At 46.0% G+C, this 22,751-nt stretch overlaps 1 protein-coding gene across 1 annotated transcript in view; it reads right to left on the bottom strand.

Moving 5' to 3' along the window:
• LOC147666005 (progestin and adipoQ receptor family member 3-like) overlaps nt 1–22,751 on the bottom strand; it is a 299,963-nt gene that overhangs the window by 233,440 nt on the left and 43,772 nt on the right. The window contains exon 2 of the mRNA XM_086949331.1: nt 6,643–6,894. Within this exon, the coding sequence (XP_086805457.1) occupies nt 6,643–6,827 (185 nt within the window). The 5' untranslated portion in view covers nt 6,828–6,894. The remainder of the gene's footprint in view (nt 1–6,642; nt 6,895–22,751) is intronic.

Raw genomic sequence — 22,751 nt, 5'->3', positions numbered from 1 at the left:
AGAAATGCCCCGAGTTCATAAGGTTCCCTAGTAGCCAGCTGATCCAGAGCCTGAATAGTGCAGCCGCTCAGTATAGCAAGTGAGAGGAAATTGGGATTTAACCCGTATCTGCTGGCCCTTATATCAAAACTACGCCCCAAAGAATGAAAATGCCCTCTCGCTGGCCATGGGGATGCTTGGGGTTTGGAGAAAAACTGTTGGGGCATTAAGGGTAGGGATGGGCTTAATCACAGGACAGGTCAGCCCCTCCCCCTCCCCCCAATTCGTTTGTAATAACCCTATCATCCAGTGGGCTTTCTTCTCCCACACAGGCACAGGTTAGAGGTAACTACTCCAATCTTCACCCTATGGGACAAAAGACTGTTGGGTCTTAGGGCTGGGAATATAACCAAATGGCTCAAAGCAGACATGTGACCTCCCCATTTTTTTAAAAATATTATTCCCAGACCCCTCCTCCCCCCCTCCCCTCCTCCAGCTCAGGTAGGATGGAGTGGGTTTGGGTGGAAATATTGCATGGCCAGGCTGCCCCACCATTTTTTCTCCTTTATAGATCAAAGCCTACCGACAGAACAGCTATCTGGTTTATTAATGACATCTTAGAGACATTTGGAAAGCTTCCCTGAGAAAGCATTCTGCCCATTGCTTGCCATTGGCTTTGTGTTTTGTAACTCACATTTGCTTGCTTTCCATTTGCTGGCTTTATTTGTTTTAGGTTGTCAAGCTTGAGCTTGTCCCTGCCACGGCCCATGCCTTATGTACTGTATTCTTCCACCAGTACTCGTATTCTGTAAAAAGGTCTTTAAATCTTGTTCTTATCTTGTCACATTTGCTGTGCATCTTCGGAGGGAGCTTGGTCTTTACTTTTCTTTCTCGGACTTCAAAGTGAGAGGATTTATGTGAAAATTATGCTGGTTAGTACGGATGTGCTGGAGGAAGGCTGTACGATGTAAAAAAAAATCTAGTACACAACAAAATTTAAATGTCTAAATTAACTGTGCAGATATTTCAGAATCAGGAAAGCACTAATGAAGAACATTTTGGGTAATTCTGAAGTGTGATGGAAACAAATATTTTAATATGATCAAAACAAATCAATACACTAGGGGATGAAATTTGCACACATTATCCTTTGTGCGCTGTATACTTTTATCTGTAAAACAGTATATCTGTGCAAATGTAAAGGTCATTTCAAATTAAGATCTGCTGTCTGTAGTGGTAGTGCACTACCAAACCATGTATACTCCACTTTACCCCACACAACACTACACCACTCCATGCCAATGCACTCTACTCTGCGCCACTCAACACTACACCACTCCACACGGTCACGGCACTCTGCTCCACTCCACTCCACTCTGTATCCACTCTACTCTGCTCCACTCCACACTAATGTGCTCCACGCTACTCAGCTCCACACCACTTCACATTCATCTGCACCACGCCACACCCACGCTACTTTGCACCATGCCAGAGTAGAGTACTCTGCACCATGCCACGCCTCTCCATCCCACTGAACTCTACCCAGCACAACTCCACTCAACCCTGCACCAATTCACTCTATCTTTGTACAAAAATGCAACAATGGTATAACAGTCGCACATCCCTGCTTTTTGAGTGGTAACAGAAAAATGTTAAGCAGCAATCGTGTATATGGATATTAGAGAAAATGAATTTCTCCATCCAGGCACATTTGAAACAGAAAATAGTAGAGCACTCTTCAGATGTGTATACTACAAAGCGTAATAATCTACATATAGTCCATATACCATGTCTAAGTGTGTATGATAAAAACTTGCATGTATTCTTCTGAAAAAAATATCTGAAACTTTCCAAATGTGGCAGTAGAAAAGATTTGCACTTATTGGTGGTTATAAGCAAGAATACAACAATATCATCACTATGATGACATCATTTTACAAAAAGATTACATAAGTGTTGAGAATGTTGTTCCTTAAGCTGATACATGTTTCCTCCCTACAATGGGACTTTTTCAAGGCTATGTCTAATCAGGATTGAGTACAAGTCTATGGGCTAGATGTAGGTAGCCCAATACCGGTCGGTAACGGACGAAATTACCGAATTTCGGCCATTACCGACCGGTATTTAGGGTTCGAGATGTAGGAGGCAGGTTTAAGGATTCGGTAATTTACCGAACAGTAATTTAAATACCGATTTGGTAAATTACCGAATCCTTAATGTAGGGAGCACTCAAGTGAGTGCATTTTTCATTTAAGGATTCGTTATTTACCACCAACTACAAGTTGGTGGTAAATATCGAAAACCATTAAAAAAGCGATTTTGTGCTTTTTTAAAAGTGCCATGTGGCAGACTTGTGCCACATGTGCACCCATGCACTATTCAGGGTTGCAACAGGGTGTCAAAGTGCCACCCTGCCACCCTTGTAAGTCTTCCCCCTATTACCGATTCCGTATTTACCAAATCAGTAATTCCCATTCATTCCCATGGGCCTCAGGGCCTATAGGAATGAACGGTAAATACAGAATCAGTAAATACCAAATTTTACAGATTCGATAACATTTACCGAATCATTACTTACATCACATTTACCGATTCCTAAATACCGAATCGGTAAAAATCGGTATTTAGGAATCGGTAATATGTGATTACCTACATCTGGCCCTATATGTCCTCTAATGTGCCGACCCAACCAAAAAGTAAGTACTTATTTAATTACCCCCCCGAGTTAAACTTCCTCCATGCAGTGGCAAAGGAAGCTGCAACTTATCTGTCTCGTGTCTATATAATAATACTGTGATTTACTAAGCGCGACAGCTACGCCCAACACAGGGGTGTCCCGGCGCTAAAAACACTAGGTAGATAGGCGTCAGAGGCAAGAGTGCGTATTTTAGGTCTACAATGCTACTGTCTTGAAAAGCCATGTCTTCAAGGCTTTTTTAAAACAGAATTCTGACTTGGCACTTCAGAGAGTGGCTGGGAGGGTGTTCCACAATATGGCTGTTTTGACCATGAATGCTCTTCCACCCAGTCGTGCTTTCTCAAAGCGCAGAGTCTGCAGCCAGTTGAAGGAGTTAGAACGCAACACCCGGTTGTGTTTGTAGGGGCAGAGTCTTTCCTTCAGATACTTTGGGCAGTTTCCATTCAGAGCCCGATAGGCCATTGTCATGACCTTAAATATGATTCTTTTCGCTACTGGTAACCAGTGGAGTTTGTGTAAATGCGGAGAGACATGTTGTCGGAATGGAATCCGGCAAACCAGTCTCGCAGCCTCATTTTAAATCATTTGAAGGCGATGGATAGCATATATTTAGGGAGGTCAAGGTACAATGCATTAGCATAATCTAACCTTGATGTAACTGTAGCGTGTACAACTGTTTTGCGACAATCTTCCGGTAACAGGTGCAGCATTTTCCAGAAATTTTTTAACTTACTAAAACAGGTCGCAGAGACTTGTTGTATTTGGGCTGAGAAGGTCAGATTTGCTTCCCATTTCACTCCTAGGTTTCGAATAGAGGTGGCTGGGGATGGAGGAGTGCCCATTTCAGCTGGCCATCAAAGTTCTGATTCGGGCACATTACCTTGCCCAAAAAACAGAACCTCTGTGTTTTCTGCGTTTAGCTTTCGTTTATTAGAATTCATCCATATAGCTATATCGCGTAAGCACCCTTTAAAATTTTTGAAACCATCCACCGTCTGCCCTTTAAAGGAGAAAACCAGCTGGGTGTCGTCAGCATAGGAAATAGCCTTCACCCCCCAGTTGGCAATCAGAGAAAACAGAGGAGCTAGGTAAAGGTTAAAAAGTAAAGGGCTCAATGCTGAGCCCTGGGGTACCCCGCACCAGAGTTGATTCGCTTGGGATTCATATGGCGTGAGGGCGACTTTCTGAGTGCATCCACTCAAATAGGAGGTCAGCCATGTGAAAGCATTTCCCTCCAGTCCGGCTTCTTTTAGGCGCTCACCAAGGATAGTATGGTCAACAGTATCAAAAGCTGCTGACAGATCCAGGAGCACCAGCAGCGCCGGTGCTCCTGAATCCAGTGACCACCTAATCGACTCTGCCACCTCCACTGAGCAGACTCTGTGCTAAACCCTGCTCAAAAACCTGATTGCGTATCATGCAAAATCCCATTCTGCTCAATGAAGCTCGTCAATTGGCGTTGAACCAGTTTTTCCAGGATTTTTCCTGGAGCGGGTAGAAGAGAAATAGGATGCAGGTTTTTTAAATCGCCCGGGTCTCCATTTTGGTTTTTTTTCAGTGGGAGAAGTGTCGCATGCTTCCATTTATCTGGAAAGATGCCAGTTTTTAAGGATGTTTACCAAATACGTAGCAACCCATCCACCAACGAGGGTGGTAGCACCTTCCATAATTTGAGCGGGCATGGATCATCTGGGGCTCTTGAATGGCATCTCTGAATTTCAATTTGAGCATCCTGTGGCATAATAGGAGAAAATTTGCTAAGCCTAAGTAGCTCCTCCCGGAGTGGAGATTTATCTTCTATATCACACGAAGTCCAAGCCCAGAAATAAAGGGCTGCTGAGTGTATACCCTTGTACTGAAGTAAAGGGAAATAGGAGGTCCCTTTAGTAATAGAGGTACTTGATAAGCCCTTTCATTGCAAATCACATCAAAACTGGTGTGCCGTATAATCAGACCTCCTTGCGCAAAAATGACACTCAACACTATTTCACTTTAGACCAGTCTAGGCCACGCCACTCCACTCTACACCAACCTACTCTATACCACTTTACTCAAAACGAATGCACTCGACGCCAATATACACAGCACTCAACCTACTATACTCTACACCACTGCATTCTACGCTGCACCACTGCTCTCTACCCCACCCTACTCTGCACCGTCCTTCACTGCACTCAACGTCACTCTACTATACACCACTGCATTCTACGACAGTCTACTCTGAACACAGCACTGTCACTGAACTCTATGCCACTCTACGCTAAGTCACTGAACTCTACTCTGCACCACTCTACTTTATGCCACTGCAGGCTATGCCACTGACTCTACCCTGCACCAATCTACTGCACTCTACGCCAATGCACTGTACGCCACGATACTTTATGCCACTCTACTCTGTTTCGCTCCACCCTATGCCACTGCACACTACGCCACTCCACTGTACTCTGAAACAATCTACTCAATGCCACTCTACTCTACGCCACTCTATTCTATGCTGCTGCACTCTACACCACTTTACTCATAAATACACTCTACACCAATGCACTCTACGCCAATCTACTCTGCACTATCACACTGTATGCCACTATACTCTACAACGCTCTACCCTGCGACTCTACACCATTGCACTCTACTCTGCACCACTGTTCTCTACGCCACTGCGCTCTACATCAATACACACCCCAACACTACTCTGTGCCACTGCACTCTACTCTGCATTACTCTACGCTAATGCGCACTACGCCTCTCTACTCTCCACCACTCTATGCCAACGCACTCTACACTACTATGCACCACTGCACTATACTCTACTATGCACCACTGTACTCTTTGCCAATGCACTCTACACTACTCCAGTCCTGCACTACTCCACTCTATGCCACTACTCTATACCACTGCACTCTACCTTGCACCACTCCACACCTCTTCACTCTACTCTACGCTATTTCTATGCCAATCTACTCCACTCTGCACTATTTCATTCTGCTCCAGTCTACTCTACACCACTCTACTCTAAACCACTGCACTCCATACCACTTTATAAACTGTTCACGTTCTCTGCACTATAGTTTAGTGCACTTAAGTGGTTACAGTGCTAAGTCTATAGCCCCACTCAGGAAGTGACTACTGTAGGTAGAAAACACATTTTAGCAAGCTTTGCTATCTAACACGTAACCAGGAAGAGGCTAACGCCAAAAAGAGTTAGTGCTGACCTGTGGTCACCACGTCACTGTAAAAGAAACACACAAACACGGATCTCACAATACAACTGCCAAACAGAAGAAAACGAGAAGGACCTTGGGATAAAATACGGCCAGAAAAGTACGTGATTGAGCACTGCATGCCATAGATTCCAAACGTGTTTCTCGGCACATGTATGGTATTAGGCCTCTCCAGGCAAGGCTTGATTGCGTACAAAGTGTGGCAGAGCGAGTTCTTGCCAAAGCTAAATTCATAAGACTGGCAAAGCATGTCTTACAAAACTAAGAAGGAAATGAAATGCTATACCACACAGGAAAAAGAAAATACACAAAAATAGATACGGAAGAAGATTATCAGTCACACTTGTGTAGAAAAACAGACTTTCATCAAATCAATATTGAGATCATCGGAGAGTAATATGGAGATCGGAGCTGCAAGTTCTGCCTTTCTCAGTTTGAAAAACAGCATAGTAAGCGAAATGGTGCAGAATTGCTCTTTCCTTCATACATTTGGATTGCATGTTTTCATACAGCATAATCGGAATGTCTTTTCCTGTCCCTCTCTAGATGGGTCAAAGACGTTTTGCTGTATTTGCTCCATTTAGATTCATTATTCAATATGTATATTTGTTTAAAAACAATCAGAACAGCTGGTAAACATTGCTCAGGCAGTAATGGATTGTTTTCAATGAGTTATTGTGCTTGTCTACATTATAAAATCTACTGATTTACATACTTATATACACAATAAGGAGTTGACTTTACCTTTTTAAGCACAGCCGAGAAGGAAGGTAAGCTCTGTACCCATCAGTAATGTAAGGATTGTCCTTGAGGTACACAGGAATTTGTTCATAGGTATATAAGCGAATTCCTCGTGGGACTATAACAGGCCAATACTGATAACTGCCAAGCTCAATGTAATGAGAGCTCTTCTGTGTCTTCTGATGCATGTTGTTGAAACTACTACTCAAAGAGCAATAAAACCGAAGTAAAAATGTAAACGATGTAGATACATTTCTGCAAAGCAAACAAAACGAAGAATTGTTTTTAATCAGATTTAATATTATATGCCTGTTAATTCAGAATAAGTCATCATACCACATTCCTAGTAACAACCCTTCCTTCAGGTTCACCTAAATATCAACCAATCCCACCATCCCTTACCTCTACCATCCACCAACCAAAGCTGTATTCCCTGGGGCTGTCAATGCTTCATTTAAACCTATGCCAATTGAAGCTATTGTTAATACTCCCCTAAAGCCAAATTTACAGGATTTACAGTGGGATTACTAGAGGCAGCGAAAACAAAAAATGCCTAAGACCCCCACTGCCCATTCTAAAAATAAAACATCAATACTGGATGAGGTTAGGTGTTTATTACCACATACTTTGTTGTAGTACAACATGGCAGTAGTGTTGTACATGGGTACTTGTACCAGCCTCCATTTAATGGATGGAAGGAAGGCACTCAACACCAAGTGGATGGTCCTCAGCTCCAGAAGTTGAATAAGGAGTTGTTGTGTAGTTCCTAGGAATCCCAGGACCTGCACGTTTTGAATGACCTAAACTGAGGGCTTGGTGTCCAATCTGCTTCCGGACACCCCCACAGGATAGGTCAGCCGTTAGACCAGCTACCCCTATAGTGCCACTACCATCCCCCTGTATCTTACAGTGATGTAGGTAGTTTTTGGCAACCACAGAACAGGACAACCCCGATTCCTCAGGGATCATGGAAAACAGTACAGTATTTTTCGCTCAGACACTCATGCTTATTTATTCACAGAAAATACACAGGTTGGTGATTAGGACGCTTCAATAAGTATATATTGGTCCAGCGTCAGTCTCGTGTAAAACATATTTGCTGTGACAAACAGGAGACAGAAGCATACGAAAGAAATCCCAGGTACCAATATGGTAAACAGTAGATACATTTCTACCATAGTGCTAAGAAGATGAGCATATACAGTTCAGATAAGACAATAGCACTTGCATACTCCTATAATGCACGTCCTACGTAATTTGCCTAAATGTACCTAGCCTAGATATGTAGGTGTAGCATGCATATGAGAATATATGTATGTATATATATCCAAGAATCCCCTAGGGAAGAACCAACCCCATCACTTTTAGACAAGACTACAGCAAAAACTGCTGAACAGAATTACACCATATTTGTCAGGAAGGTACATCTTGGTCCTCGGAGTATGCTTTTTGTGGTTTGGTGTAAATTTGTTAAGTGATTTTTGCAATATTAAGGGTCTGAAAATTAAAGATATTTGGACGGTTGGACACCCGACAGCCTCATGGGTGTCCTGCAAGAGCGTAAATTTAAAAATGCAGGCCTGTGATTGGGTGAGATTATCAGGGACGGTCTGGTCTCTCCATGGAACGAGTCAGCCGTATTCAGTGTCTTCAATATGTTAATCAAAGCCTACATAAATTGGGGCGACCAGACCCCTTCGGTTTCCCAGACAAAATAAGAAAAGAAGATCTGGGTTGGGTTTAAACACATTTCATGAATTTATTTTCGGTGAGAGAGAAGAGATGGGAGTCAGGGGTGTGGACTAGTCCATGGGGCAGGTTACTTCATAAATATACTTGTCCTGTAACAAAATCCACTTGTCTTTTTGGTGCCATGTAGTGAGGCGACAAATTATGGCAGCAATCTCATTACATAAGAGCTCTGATACAGCCTCTCTGACCATGCCAAGGCTCATACCATAGTAGTGTATGACTACTTGCAATCCTCTTATGTTGCCACGTTTCTGCAGATTTACATACTTGTGCTGAAGGTAGTGGTAAGTAATAGTTCCAGGATTAGAATGCCTTTTGAGTCTGTGCAAACCTACTAACTTGCATGTTTTAAGAGTTTTCACCAACTCTTCTCTAATCTTTTCCAATACTGAGAAATGTTGGAAATTTACTCCTGACAATGGCAGACGTAAACCTTCCTCCAGAGTTGGGAAATAAGTGGTTGGAGGGAAAGTGAACTTGCAAACACTCAGATTTTCGCATGAGCAAATCTACACATGCTTATTTGCTCATTCTAAAATACAGTTCACAAATATGTTCTACCACTACTATTTCTTGTCCTACTTCTGTAACTTCTTGGTAATTCACGAAAGCCACAGAGCTGCACTTAAAGCAAGGACATATACCTAGGGTGCACTTTTAAAACTTTCTTTAATAATAGGGCCCCTAATTTGGTCTGGCGTTGACCGTGACTTTTTGTGTTTATTAAAATACTGTCTCTCTCTTTGTATCGGCTGGCTTCACTGTGAGTGACAGTATTCTGCTCTTTCACAAGGAGCATATCAGCACACTTAGTCGTTTTGTTCAGTGCCAGTAACTTCTGTGGCAGTGTGTGCTTTTTGAGACCAAAAACAATATTTGCTTTTGCCAATGTTTGTTAGAATGGTGAGGATCTGGCAGCTCCCACCATGGTATAAACCATGCCAACACAAGTCGCACATTGACAAAACTAAAAAGCTGACCACCAAGTTCAGACCTACTGGCTTTGCCAATGCTTGTTTATTTTTGTTTCCCATAATCTTATTGAAACTGGTTACACTGATTTTCCATTATGAATATTTTGGGGAAGTACTAGCATGTATCATCACATGTTACTAAATGACGCTGCAAAGAAATGGTACCTGAAGTTTTACAGTAGTTTAGCAAAATGATTTTTTTTCTGCTTTCATTTTTTTATGAACATTTTGTTTTGAAAGCAAAGCATCATCAGTTTTGCTTTCAAGAAAATATTTGCATCAAATCGAAGAGCATTCTGGGAGCATTATACAGAGCCTCATATTGCTAGACTTTGAAAACGTGTTTTCAAATTTGTTATACTGGAACTACCATCAATAGTGCAGTCAGAGCTTACAACATTTACTTAGAGCGCTCACTCTAATAATTAAGGCTTTCAACTAATGAACCATAAATACAAGTTTGAACAGCATTAATATATAGGCAAAAATATTACCTTGACTGGAAACAGTGCCCTTCCCTTCTCCATAATGTGGTACTGCAAACTGGCAGCCAAAGGGTTTGTGCTGCAGGGGGTGGGCCTACTTGTCCCAAGGACAAAATACATATGGAAACTTGTTGCCCTTGACCCCAAACAATATGTCCTGGGCGTCGGGCTATAGGAATTTCACATCCCTGTGGAGTTACAAAAAAAATCTCAGTTAAAGCTCATTTTCTGTTAAAAACTTGTCTCCAGATTGAACCCTATATGACAATTGTCACCAAGCCCTTCCATCGTCTACTTTTAACTAGGTTTCTTTTTAACCATATTCATTTTTATTAGCCGAACCGTTTGACTGGAGTAGGGCGTGCCATTTGGGCGCTTGTACCTGTGACAATTACTCAACCCAGGATACTATGCACTTTTTAATGTTTTGCGATCATTACAGGGTTATTTGTAGCAGGTTTTTATTGCCAATTTTAAGGGGAAAAGCTTTTATACAGGTCTGACCTGCTCTTCTTTATCTTCAGCTGTTGAATAACCCATGGGAGATATTTAATATTAAAAGCTACCTAGTTGAAGCCGTTAGGCTTGGGAGGAATCGGCTTCCCCTGAAAAGCATCTCAAGAACACCTGTATGATTAAACAAGATCTGTTTTAATGCTGGATTTTTAATTGTGAACTGTTTTTTAATCTGGTATAACAGTTATTCGTTACCATATATGTATTAATGGCAACTCAAGTGTTCTTACGTCTGAATGAAATAACATTTTTAAAGGTTTTTTAGGCCGCCCACATTTATTAATGAATTATATTGTAAGAGGTTTTTTATTGTGTTGTGTAACATGGTGTATGTGTTGCACTTTTATGATTTTTATTAACCGAATAAGGAGGTTAGACTGACTGGGTGAGAGGCCCGTTTTTTGCCGTGAGCTTTCACACTCTCGCAGGAGCGTAAACGCTTCTGCGTGCCTTACGAAAGCAAGCATTCTGGTTGGCTGGCTGTTGGAATTTTAGAAATGAAATGGCCGCCATTACTGTTAACTGTGATAAACTGCAAGTGTTGTGGAAATGAAGTAAAAAGGCTTTATAAGGGGGAAGCAGAAATGCATACTGTCCCCCTAGATTTGGAGAGGAGGTCTCTAAGGTATAAGTGCTGTAACAATGAATTACGATCTTGCCGGACTCTCGCTAGATCGTGAATAGCAAAAAGGAGTAGGTGAGTTCTCAATATACTCTACTAGTAGAAATGCAGATTGCGGTGTTTGTTACTGGGAGGATGTTTGTAAGACGTATGTACTGTGAGGCATTGAAGGTGGATACTTTTTTTTTTTTAAATGTTACAATCTTGCAACACTCGCAGGATTGTGAAAAACAGAAAGGAGTACATGTTCTTTGAATAAACTCAGGTACTGTTACTGTAGAAAGGAGTCTTAGTGAAGATGGTGTTTATCAGTCCACTATTTACACACATGAGCTTGGGAAGAGTTAATAGTAGAGTTAAGGCTCTTTCCATTACGTACTGTGCGCACACATCATCCAAGAGAAGGGTCTGAGCAGACAGGCCAGTGCCTCCACACCCTAGAGAGAGGTCTCAAAGGAGAGGACATTCACTCCCCATACACCCTACTATGCACACCTGTTATCTGAGGGAGACATCGGAAAGGAGATGCCAGTCCATCCACACACCCTACTACGCACACCTGTCAGATCAGAGGGAGGTCTCAAAGGAGAGGTCAGTCACTCTCCACTCAATACTACGCACACCCGTCATCTGAGAGAGAGGTCTCAGTGGGGAGGCCTGCCCCTTCACACAACCAACTGTGCATACCAGTCATCCAAGAGAGATGTTTGAAAGGAGAGGGCAGTCCCTCCTCACACCCTAGTATGCAAACCCATCATGCAAGAATGGGTGGTCATTGGAGGGGTAGTATTTTCCATATACTACAAATTACCCACAATACTGCTGCAATTCCATGAGAGTCCCACGAGAGGGAATGAAGCTTGCTTCACGAGGCTCATTCGATCCTGCGAGACCTGCATGGAAAACTGCTGAACCTGTGATGAGGTGTATTACGATCCTGCAAGAGTCAGTCAGTCAGTATAGCTTTATTCGATTTTGGTTTAAAATCATAAAAGCGTACAGGTAAAATCAATTACAAGTAAAAACATACATACAATGACACATAATATTTGAGGTTAAAAAGCTTTTCCCCAACCCATAGGGATAAATATCTTAATTATAGCGTTCTTTTCACAGGTTGAGCTTAGATCAAACAGTAATTAATAGGGGTTCCAATACTTGGGACTATAAAACGGTGATTCCTGTCTGGTATAGGAGGGAAAGCTACGGCCGCTCGGTACATGGAGTCCTCTGCCCATTATCATGTTGCAGCCTACCTTTAGGCTAGATGTGGGGATGCATGGCATTCTAGAGTAAAAATCATGCAGATCCCAGACGGAGATTGGGCCGTTACCCACTTGGGGTGCACAGGTACGCAGGTATGGGACGATGTTTCTCTGCCTAAATCTAACCAGTACTAGGTCACCATCAATGTGTTTTGGGAGGGACCCCAGCCAAAACACCCTTCTGACACTCACTATTGTACCCTCAAGGTTAGGTGGCAAGGGTCTATTTTTTGCCAACCAAAATTTGACCTTATTCAGCAAATCATGTTGTCTCTAGGTTTTCCCAGGTGTAAGTAATGGTACTCCCGCGAGGACAGATACAAAAGGAGCTGCCTCCGGAGGGAGTTGGATAGGGGTAGCTTTTTTATACTGTGCTCTAGGAACAGTAATCTGTGGCAAAAGAGGTTTTAAAAAAGTTTTACGGGCTATTGGGGCTGATGCGTTAGGGACTTTTGATTGGATTGGAGCCCTTTTGTCTTGCGTAACTGGCTTGGGGTCATTGGGAGTAGTAGGTGGGTCGGAACAGTTAGGTGTTATTAAGCATTTTTTGCATTTATTGGCTAGAAAGTTCGATTTGATAGTTTCCTCCATTCCAGTCAGCCTGTCCCCTAGTATGTTTATTTTTTCTATTAGTGGTGATATAATAGAGCTGACCAGTTGTTCAATAAGGGATAATAAATCCCACTGTGGAGGAGAAGCTGGAATGACTAATGTCTCGGCAGCCTCAGGAGTCGTGGGAGAATTACTGACTGGAACTGTGGGGCTTGAGCACAATTTTTGGAATTTTGATTGATTCCCAATGTGATTAATCCCACTACGTTTCCTCTTAACAGATGAAAATTGGGGGGAAACTATCCTTTGAGTGTTTTCAATGTTGGTTGTTTTGGTTGATGGGAAGGGTTGCAGGGGGCTAACAATATCATGTGACACACAGGGGCTATCCACTAAAGCATGTTTGGTTTTACACAGGGTGTTTAAATCATCTAACCATGCAAGAGCGTGCTCTGCGACTACTGTTTTTGTGGGCTGGGGAGATACACCTTTATTGACTTCTCTAGCAATGGACAAAGTTGAGCTGGTTATATTATCCCCCTTGCGAGTCATGGTGTGATGTTGGGTGTAACAGAATGGTTATCGGCAAAAAAAATATGCTTCGGAAGGGAATATGTCCTTGGAGAAAGGCAAAGTCAAGAAGCGGAGAACCAAAAGGAAGCAAAAGTCTTTCTTTACCTCCTCATAACCAAGAGCCAAAGGGGGTGGCCCCGTCCCGTCCTCCTCAGTCCTCTGAGGGCCACAGAGGGCCCGCCCTTGTCCCGAGCTTCTCACGGCGCGTCCCGCGCGCGATCCCGCGACGCGGTGTCTGGGCTCCAATTTCAAGCGCCTCCGGGCGCGTAAGTCACATGGGCGGCATCCGCCGCAAAGCAAGCTGGGGAATGTGGTCCCTGTGGCCGCGCGGTGTCCGGCAGCGGCAGAGTTTCCCCAAATATGATCACCGGTAATGCTGCGGTCAGGGAGCTGCCAGGGAGCAGCTCACTCGCCCCTAAGCCCCTCTGAGGTCAAAAGACAAACGTCGCACAGTAAAAATAGCGAGGATAACTTCTTCAGTTCTGCGCTGATATAGTAAAGCCCAGATCCGTTATAATGCGGTACAAGGCCACCAAAAATAGAAAACTGCACAACTGATCGCCAATCAACAACTGTGCTCAAAGTTTCTCTCCCAGCTCTCCTCTAAGTACGTGTTTGCTTAGAAAAGTGATTATTACTGCTGGAGTCTCTCAAGAACCTATGGGGAGAAGGAGAAAAAAAGGGCCAAAGTCATCCAATAGTTAACAATTCTTATTACATGGTTGAAGATTTGCTGTGATGTGATTGGCTGCAGAGACCGAGATAGCTCAGATTGTCCTTGCTGCTTTGGAGGAGAGGGAAGTCTGAGTTGTGTTCAGCAGATGTGACTTTGTTTGAAACTGAAAGAGACTGGCATTTTCAGCTGCATTTAGGAAACAGCTCCAAGTTAGGTATTTATTAATATATTTTATGAACTTTGTTGAGAAGTGTAAATAAGTACATTACTATTGGTAAAAGTATTCTAAACAAGGTTTACTGAGTGAAAATATGTTAGTAGAGGTGTAGATTTCTAAATATAGCTTCTGAAAAGTAGAGATTAGAATGTAGAGAGATAATGACAAGTATTGTAAATTGTGTTGAAAAATGAACTGTTCAATAGGTATGTAATTGTAAGTAAAAGAGGCAGTGTTTCTCAAATTATAAAACAAAAATTTGCAATCTGTAAATACAAGCTCTAGTGTTTTTATGAACCATACTGTACACATACTTTACCCCATAGGATGTTTGAGTGGATATATTGCTACTCTAGAGTAAAACACCATGCTCACTGTTAGGAAAAGTGTTTCAAGAGGATGTGTTACTTTATAAACATTTATGGAGCCAGGGCTGATGGCATTTTATAATTTAATTGTGAAATAAAGAACGCATTGGTTGATAGTGTGGATTTTTTAAGGGGAAAGGAACAACAAGTTAGTGGCTGGGTCTGCCAAAAGAGATGTTTAGAAATTGGCACAACAAAAATAAAGGATTTATTGTATGCAAAAAAAAACCAAGCGATTGGAGATTTATTAACCACAAAAGGAAAGTCTTTACACAAAGATACTTGGATCGAAAAAGTAATTACAGCTACAAAACAATAGAAGTTTGAATACTTGGATGAAAAGAAAAAGATATAATGTAGCTCTCCCACTGAGAAACAATTGAGGTGTACACAGAGTTATGTAGGCAATGAGACTCAAGGAGTGGCCACAACAAACTGAGAACTTACTGGGACTTTGACCTGTGCAGTCTACAAGATCACAAATGCCACATTTGGAAACTGTAGTGGTAAAGTAGTTGTAAATATGAGATTGTGGGTGAAAGATGTAGAGATGTTTAGAGAATATAGTGATGAATCACAGTTATTGATTATTGACCAGGACGTAAGTTTACATTTTCTAGTTATTTGGTCTTTTTGTAGAAAAAAAATGGAAACCTGATTGTAAAAAAGAAAAAGTACCAAGTCCAAAAATACATGGAGGAGAAAAAGAAAAGTTGTTAACTTTTTCGAAAAACAGGAAAAAATAACTGTGTGGAAATGCATGAGAAAAACTGTTAATTGCAGAAGGGATTATGTTCTTATTGCCTATGGGGTAATTTGTGGGCTTGCATAACCTGGTCATGTGCAGGCCTACTTGTAGCTAAAGAAACAATTATTTGCTTACTTAAGCTGCAAAAATGAGTCTATTAAGTGAAGCAGGATTATTGTGTTGTTCAGCAGCAAGTACCTGAGCGTCACAGTGTATCCAGGTTGAAAAGGTGTGAAAGCATATGAAGAGCCCTCCATATCAAACTGGATGCTGCTATTATACAGAGCCCAAGTCAGGGCCATGAAGAAATGCAGAAACAGTTATAATGACATGCTTCCCGGATTTCTCTACCTTAGGACAAAACTCTTTTGACCATTTCCATTTTTAGGTTTTGCCTCGCCAAAAAGATGCGCTCTGCGCATCTTTTTTGCGCAGCAAAAACCTAATGAGAACTGTAGTGTGGCTTTGGGTCGGCCCTCGTCATTCATTGGCTGGCTCCATAAATGGAGCCTAGCCATTGGATGAGGGGCCTGTCCGTCAATGCCGGACCAGACACGGGGGCGTTCCCGAGATTCTTTGGCTTTTGCCGACGTTACGCGACGTCAGCCGAAAGCCGGGAACGCCCCCGAATCCGGTCCGGCATTGAAGGCACTCGGAAGAAGTCCAGGTGAGTGCTTGCTTTAATTTCCCGCTGTTCCCACCCCTCTCCTGCTCGCAGCGTCTCCCGTCCCCGTTCCCGCCCCCCTCCCGCTGGTGACCGTGCTTTCCTGTTGTCTCAGCCAGGCCCGCTCCCCGCAGACTCCCCTCCCCCTGGTCTCTCCCTCTCGGCGCTTCTCGCTCTGCGCGCTCCTCTGCCCTGTAACCTCCCACCTCCCTGCACTCTCACTCCCAGCTCGCCTCCATCCAGTCTCCCTCCTCCCTCTACCCTCCCGTCCCCAGCCCGCCTGCCTGAGCTAGAGACGGGCCGCCGCGCTGCCCGCGGCGACCCGGAAGTGACCGGCCGGCCGGCCAATCCTAGCGCGGCCGGCCGGAAGTGCCCGCCCCCCGCAGCCCGGGGGAAGAAGGAAGTATGGCGGCGCCCGCGGGGCTCCCGTGGCCTGGAAGGAGCCCCGGGAGATGCGGAGGACGTTGCCGGTCTCCCATGCCAAAGAGGGAGACCGGAGAAGTGCCAGCGAGATTGTCGATGTTGCCGGTCTCCCATGCCGAAAAGGGAGACCGGAGAAGTGCCGCCGTCCCAAGGTGCAGGTGAGTTGATCTGCTTGCACAGGAGGAGCCCCGGGGAAAGAGAACGTCCCTCCTCGGCCCCGGAGAGTCCCGAGGAGCGGGAGCTCTCGTCCAGCAGCCGCCGGACCCGGTGATATTTGACTTCATATTGCATTCTTATAATTCAGAGTTACTTGCCATTCTGAGATTGCTTGAGGCTCTGTAGGCTTTTAGATAGTGCTTGAAGATAGAGACGTTGTAAGAACCGGTACAACTGTCTAAAGGAAATAGTCTTGTATGCCCTATATATTTCCTTGCAGACAATTTTACTAATCCTTAAGTTTAGGACTCCAGAAAACAGACTCTTTGCCAATTAATTTGAAGTTTTGCATGTCGATTAAGAGTTCCATCCACCTTAATTGAGGAAATACGAGTGTTCCCGTCTTCGTTTTGCATACTTTATTCATCAATTTATACCTGAGGAGTTGATTTACTTGTGCTGGGTGCCTGGCTCTTATCAGGATCAGCCAGGCTTTACTGAAGAAAGCAGGTGTCACGAGATTCCCTCTTTCAAATAGACTTGGATGGTGTTTTACCTTTCAAACTGTTTGTTACTCCTTTACTTTGGATCCATCCAGTGTGAATGGACTGACTTGTAGCCGCCACAATAGGTTTCGCCTACAAGGCAGCGCTTTCACTCTCTGTTGCAAGATGTATTGCTAACTTACAGTGAGCTTGTACCCTGCCATTCGCTTACCATGGGCCGACTTATTCTCTCTCTTATTTGCATACTTCCTACTAGCATGTGCGCGCTTTCCTGCTCTTTTTAAGTTTGTTTATCCCATGGAGCAGGTCCTTACACTGCTCGCTATTTCAGCGCTACTTTTTTTATCTTTTTGTTTTAGCACTCCAGGAGAGTGCATGTTATCTGTCTCACTAAACCTCATCTCTCCCCCTCTGTGCGCTGCTCTCTCACCTCTGTGGTTCTACCCTGCCCCTCCATCATGTGCTCACCCTTGTGTGTTCCCGCTCCCTCATTGCTTTCTTGCCTGCTTACTTTTCTTACCGATGCCATCCGTGCTTCATGTTGCTCTCCTTTCCATTTAGTTTCTCCTCGGCCTGTACCATCCACGTTGCTTAACCCTCAGCAGCACCATCTGTGTGGTTTGAGTCCCTCACTGCGTGCGCACCCCCATGCCCCGGTGTCCTCCCTTCCCACTTTCGCCCGTTGCTTCTTTGCTTTCTCGTTGCTTACCCCCACCACTTTCCAAACAATATTTGATTGGCTGATAAAATGAAAGGGAAAAAAGCATCTGTCTCATTACGTAGATGCATGCACGCACGTAAAAAAAGACTCAGTGGTCTTTTTTAGGGCTCGACCTCTGACAATGCGCAAGCATTGCAGATGTCGAGACATATTATGGCTTATCCAGAGCTTAACTAAACGGGCGATTAGATGCTGTGCCCATGAAAAAGCGCGTGCGATTTGATGCTGTGCCCGTGAAAAAGCACGTGCACAGCATCAAAGCCACCAGCCTCCCTCCACAAGCTTACCCCAGTGTGTGCTCTGGCATTTCTCCTCCCCTAATTATTCACTGCCCACGGCCGGCCGGCACATCAAAGGCTGCTGCTCCGCGTGCGTCTCGTCACCCTTACTCTCCCCTATTCTTCCCTTCTTGCCTCTCCCCGCCCCCCCCCCGCCCCACCACGGCAATGCCGAGGGCTTGTCTGCCTTCTCCCAGACTCGTTTACTTAACGTTCCCTGGCCTGCACACTAAACTTTCCCTAGCTCTGATGCCTGGGACTTCATTCCGCTTTTTTTACAATGCATTTACCAATGCTTGTTTTTTTAATTTGCGGCCTTGCATTTCTATCTACCCCTCCTTCCTCTCTCCCTCCCTCCCTCCCTCTCGCTCAGCGCCGAGGCCGAGCCCCTGGCACAGCTTTGCAACAGAGGCCCTCGGCAACAGGGAGAGTCGATTTACACAGGCAGTAATGCAGTCTCTAGACTCTGCAGCCTGGGCCTACATACAAACAGGCAACCATGGACACGAAGAAACAACATAGCAAAAATATATCAATCTAACCATGGAGACTTTATGGCCACCATTTGCAAGGCTCCAGGCAAATACCAGATCAGGCTTCTTTTGCTGTTAAACGATTGAGAGTTATTACCCAAATCAATTAACTCTTGTTTTGTAGATTACGAAAGCCTTGGCTGCCCCTGCCAGAGCACAATTCCCATACAGAGCAACAACGCCTATGCTCATTTGATCTCTCATTCAGTGAGGTTTTTCTTCGCAGTCTCAAACGTAACTTTGCCATACATGCAGACGCATGCTTGTTAACTTACCCTTATTTGGATGATGTCCGCTTTTCAGTGATTTTCGCCATCCTACAAAGCACCATGCTTCTAAAGACTTCAATATGGGTAACCATTTTTGCAAACCTGCAACACCTTCCTAAAGAGGTTTAGTCCTCATTGAATGTATGTGATGAAATCAACCTCATTCGCGAGGCAACAAAAAGGTTGACATTAATACACAGGTCCCGTGATGCAAATTGAAGAAGAAAAAAAAAACAGCCCTTCGTCCCATTCACTCCAGACATCTCCATTCGCACCTCTGCATTATCTTCCTAGAGAACAACCACCAGAGACGAGTTGTTCCCAAATAAAACACAGTGACTGCTACTTGAGGCCCTGAAATTAGAAGTGTGCACAATGCAGTTTCCGGGATCGGACATTAGCACAACTGATTTAAATATGCCTCAAGTTGTAACACGTAGAACAAAGATGGAAATTAAAGCCAGTTCACAAGAGAAGCAACATTCCAGTTTTCACTCCACAGCCATCACACAGCTCCACCGATGCACCCACCGCACAGCTCCACCGATGCACCCACCGCACAGCTCCACCGATGCACCCACCGCACAGCTCCACCGATGCACCCACCGCACAGCTCCACTGATGCACCCACCACACAGCTCCACCGAGGCACCCACCACACAGCTCCACCGATGCTCCAACTAAGCTCCACCAATGCACCCTCCACACAGCTCCCCCAATGCACCCACTAAGCTCCACCGATGCACCCACCACACAGCTTCACTGATGCACCCACCACAGAGCTCCACCGAGGCACCCACCACACAGCTCCACCGAGGCACCCACCACACAGCTCTACCATGCCCCCACCACACAGCTCCACTGATGCACCCACCACACAGCTCCACAAATGCACCCACCACAAAGCTCCACTGATGCACCCACCACACAGCTCCACCGACACAGCTCCACCGATGCACCAACCACAGAGCTCCACCGATGCACCAACCACACAGCTCCACCGATGCACCAACCACACAGCTCCACTGAGGCACCCACCACACAGCTCCACTGATGCACCCACCACCCAGCTCCACCGATGCACCCACCACACAGCTCCACCGACACAGCTCCACCGATGCACCCACCACACAGCTCCACCGATGCAGCCACCACACAGCTTCACCGATGCACCCCCCACACAGCTCCACCGATGCAGCCACCACACAGCTCCACCGACACATCTCCACCGATGCACCCACCACCCAGCTCCACCGATGCACCCACCACACAGCTCCACCGATGCAACCACCACACAGCTCCACCGACACAGCTCCACCGATGCACCCACCACCCAGCTCCACCGATGCACCCACCACTCAGCTCCACCGACACAGCTCCACCGATGCACCCACCACACAGCTCCACCGATGCACCCACCACACAGCTCCACCGATGCACCCACCGCACAGCTCCACCGATGCAGCCACCACACAGCTCCACCGATGCAGCCACCACACAGCTCCACCGATGCAGCCACCACACAGCTCCACCGATGCAGCCACCACACAGCTCCACCGATGCAGCCACCACACAGCTCCACCGACACAGCTCCACCGATGCACCCACCACCCAGCTCCACCGATGCACCCACCACACAGCTCCACCGACACAGCTCCACCGATGCACCCACCACCCAGCTCCACCGATGCACCCACCACACAGCTCCACCGACACAGCTCCACCGAGGCACCCACCACACAGCTCCACCGAGGCACCCACCACACAGCTCCACCGAGGCACCCACCACACAGCTCTACCATGCCCCCACCACACAGCTCTACAATGCCCCCACCACACAGCTCCACAGATGCACCCACCACACAGCTCCACTGATGCACCCACCACACAGCTCCACCGACACAGCACCACCGATGCACCCACCACACAGCTCCACCGATGCACCCACCACACAGCTCCACTGAGGCACCCACCACACAGCTCCACCGAGGCACCCACCACACAGCCCTACAGATGCACCCACCACAGAGCTCCACCGATGCACCCACCACACAGCTCCACCGATGCACCCACCACCCAGCTCCACCGATGCAGCCACCACACAGCTCCACCGACACAGCTCCACCGAGGCACCCACCACACAGCTCCACCGAGGCACCCACCACACAGCTCTACCATGCCCCCACCACACAGCTCTACAATGCCCCCACCACACAGCTCCACAGATGCACCCACCACACAGCTCCACTGATGCACCCACCACACAGCTCCACCGACACAGCACCACCGATGCACCCACCACACAGCTCCACTGAGGCACCCACCACACAGCTCCACCGAGGCACCCACCACACAGCCCTACAGATGCACCCACCACAGAGCTCCACCGATGCACCCACCACACAGCTCCACCGATGCACCCACCACCCAGCTCCACCGATGCAGCCACCACACAGCTCCACCGACACAGCTCCACCGATGCACCCACCACACAGCTTCACCGATGCAACCACCACACAGCTCCACCGATGCAGCCACCACACAGCTCCACCGACACAGCTCCACCGATGCTCCCACCACCCAGCTCCACCGATGCACCCACCACACAGCTCCACCGATGCAGCCACCACACAGCTCCACCGACACAGCTCCACCGATGCACCCACCACCCAGCTCCACCGATGCACCCACCACACAGCTCCACCGACACAGTTCCACCGATGCACCCACCACACAGCTCCACCGATGCACCCACCACACAGCTCCACCGATGCACCCACCACACAGCTCCACCGATGCACCCACCACACAGCTCCACCGACACAGCTCCACCGATGCACCCACCACTCAGCTCCACCGATGCACCCACTGCTTGTGCCTCCGTGTGCCCCTGTTGCCTGCTTGTGCTGTGTGGGTGTGTGTGGAGGGCTCTGTGTAGCTGTGTGTGTGGGAAGCTTTGTGTGGCTGTGTGTGTGGGAAGCTTTGTGTGGCTGTGTGTGTGGGGGGCTGTGTGGGTGTGTGTGGGGGGGCTCTGTATGGGTGTGTGTGTGGGGGGGCTCTGTGTGTGTTTGTGTGTGTCATTTGCGAGAGATAAAGCTAGTGGCATTGTAAATGGCAATGCCATTTATTTATGTTAAAAAAACATAAATAAATATAATGTCAAGAGCAATGCCAATAGCTCTAACTTTAACAAAGGCAAAACCATTGCATTGTAAATGCTTGTTGCCTTTGACACTTATTAGAATATACAAAGCCAGTGTGAGAAAGAGAGACGTCAATTGTGAAAAGGTCTCCCTCATTTAGATTTCAATCACAACCCCATGTGATTGTACCTAGGTCATGCCCAGACGTGGGTCCCTTGCTCACTTTGCCACTGTATTCAAGCTAGCCTGTCTGATGAGGGGTGTTACCCTAAAACCAGTCCCAGGATGCTTGCTTCCGTCCCAGGGAAAACCTGGCTAGGCAGTTCGGGCTGGACGGTTCCCATGAGGAACAGGGTAAAGACTGATTTGCTTATGGCTGGGTCTGAACTGGGGTGGCGAAGTGAGCTAAAGAACGATAACGGATTCAAACCAAAAGGTTTAGCGCTCCATCAGCTCCTTGTGTTTGCTTTGTACTTAAGTCATTGCCACAACAGTGGACTATCATGAGGTCTGGGTGCTCACAATCCATATGCTCTCAACGATTTGTAACAAATGATGCCATTTCATACCTCTGTGGCCAATCCAAGTTATGTCCAAATTTGGAAATCCAAACTTTTTGTCAATACCACAATTAATGGCATATTCTCTAGCCAAGTGGATGAAGCTGTGTC

Source organism: Lissotriton vulgaris, unplaced genomic scaffold (assembly GCF_964263255.1).
Source record: "Lissotriton vulgaris unplaced genomic scaffold, aLisVul1.2 SCAFFOLD_554, whole genome shotgun sequence".
Taxonomy (NCBI): Eukaryota; Metazoa; Chordata; class Amphibia; order Caudata; family Salamandridae; genus Lissotriton; species Lissotriton vulgaris.
This window is presented reverse-complemented; position numbering and strand designations above follow the sequence as displayed.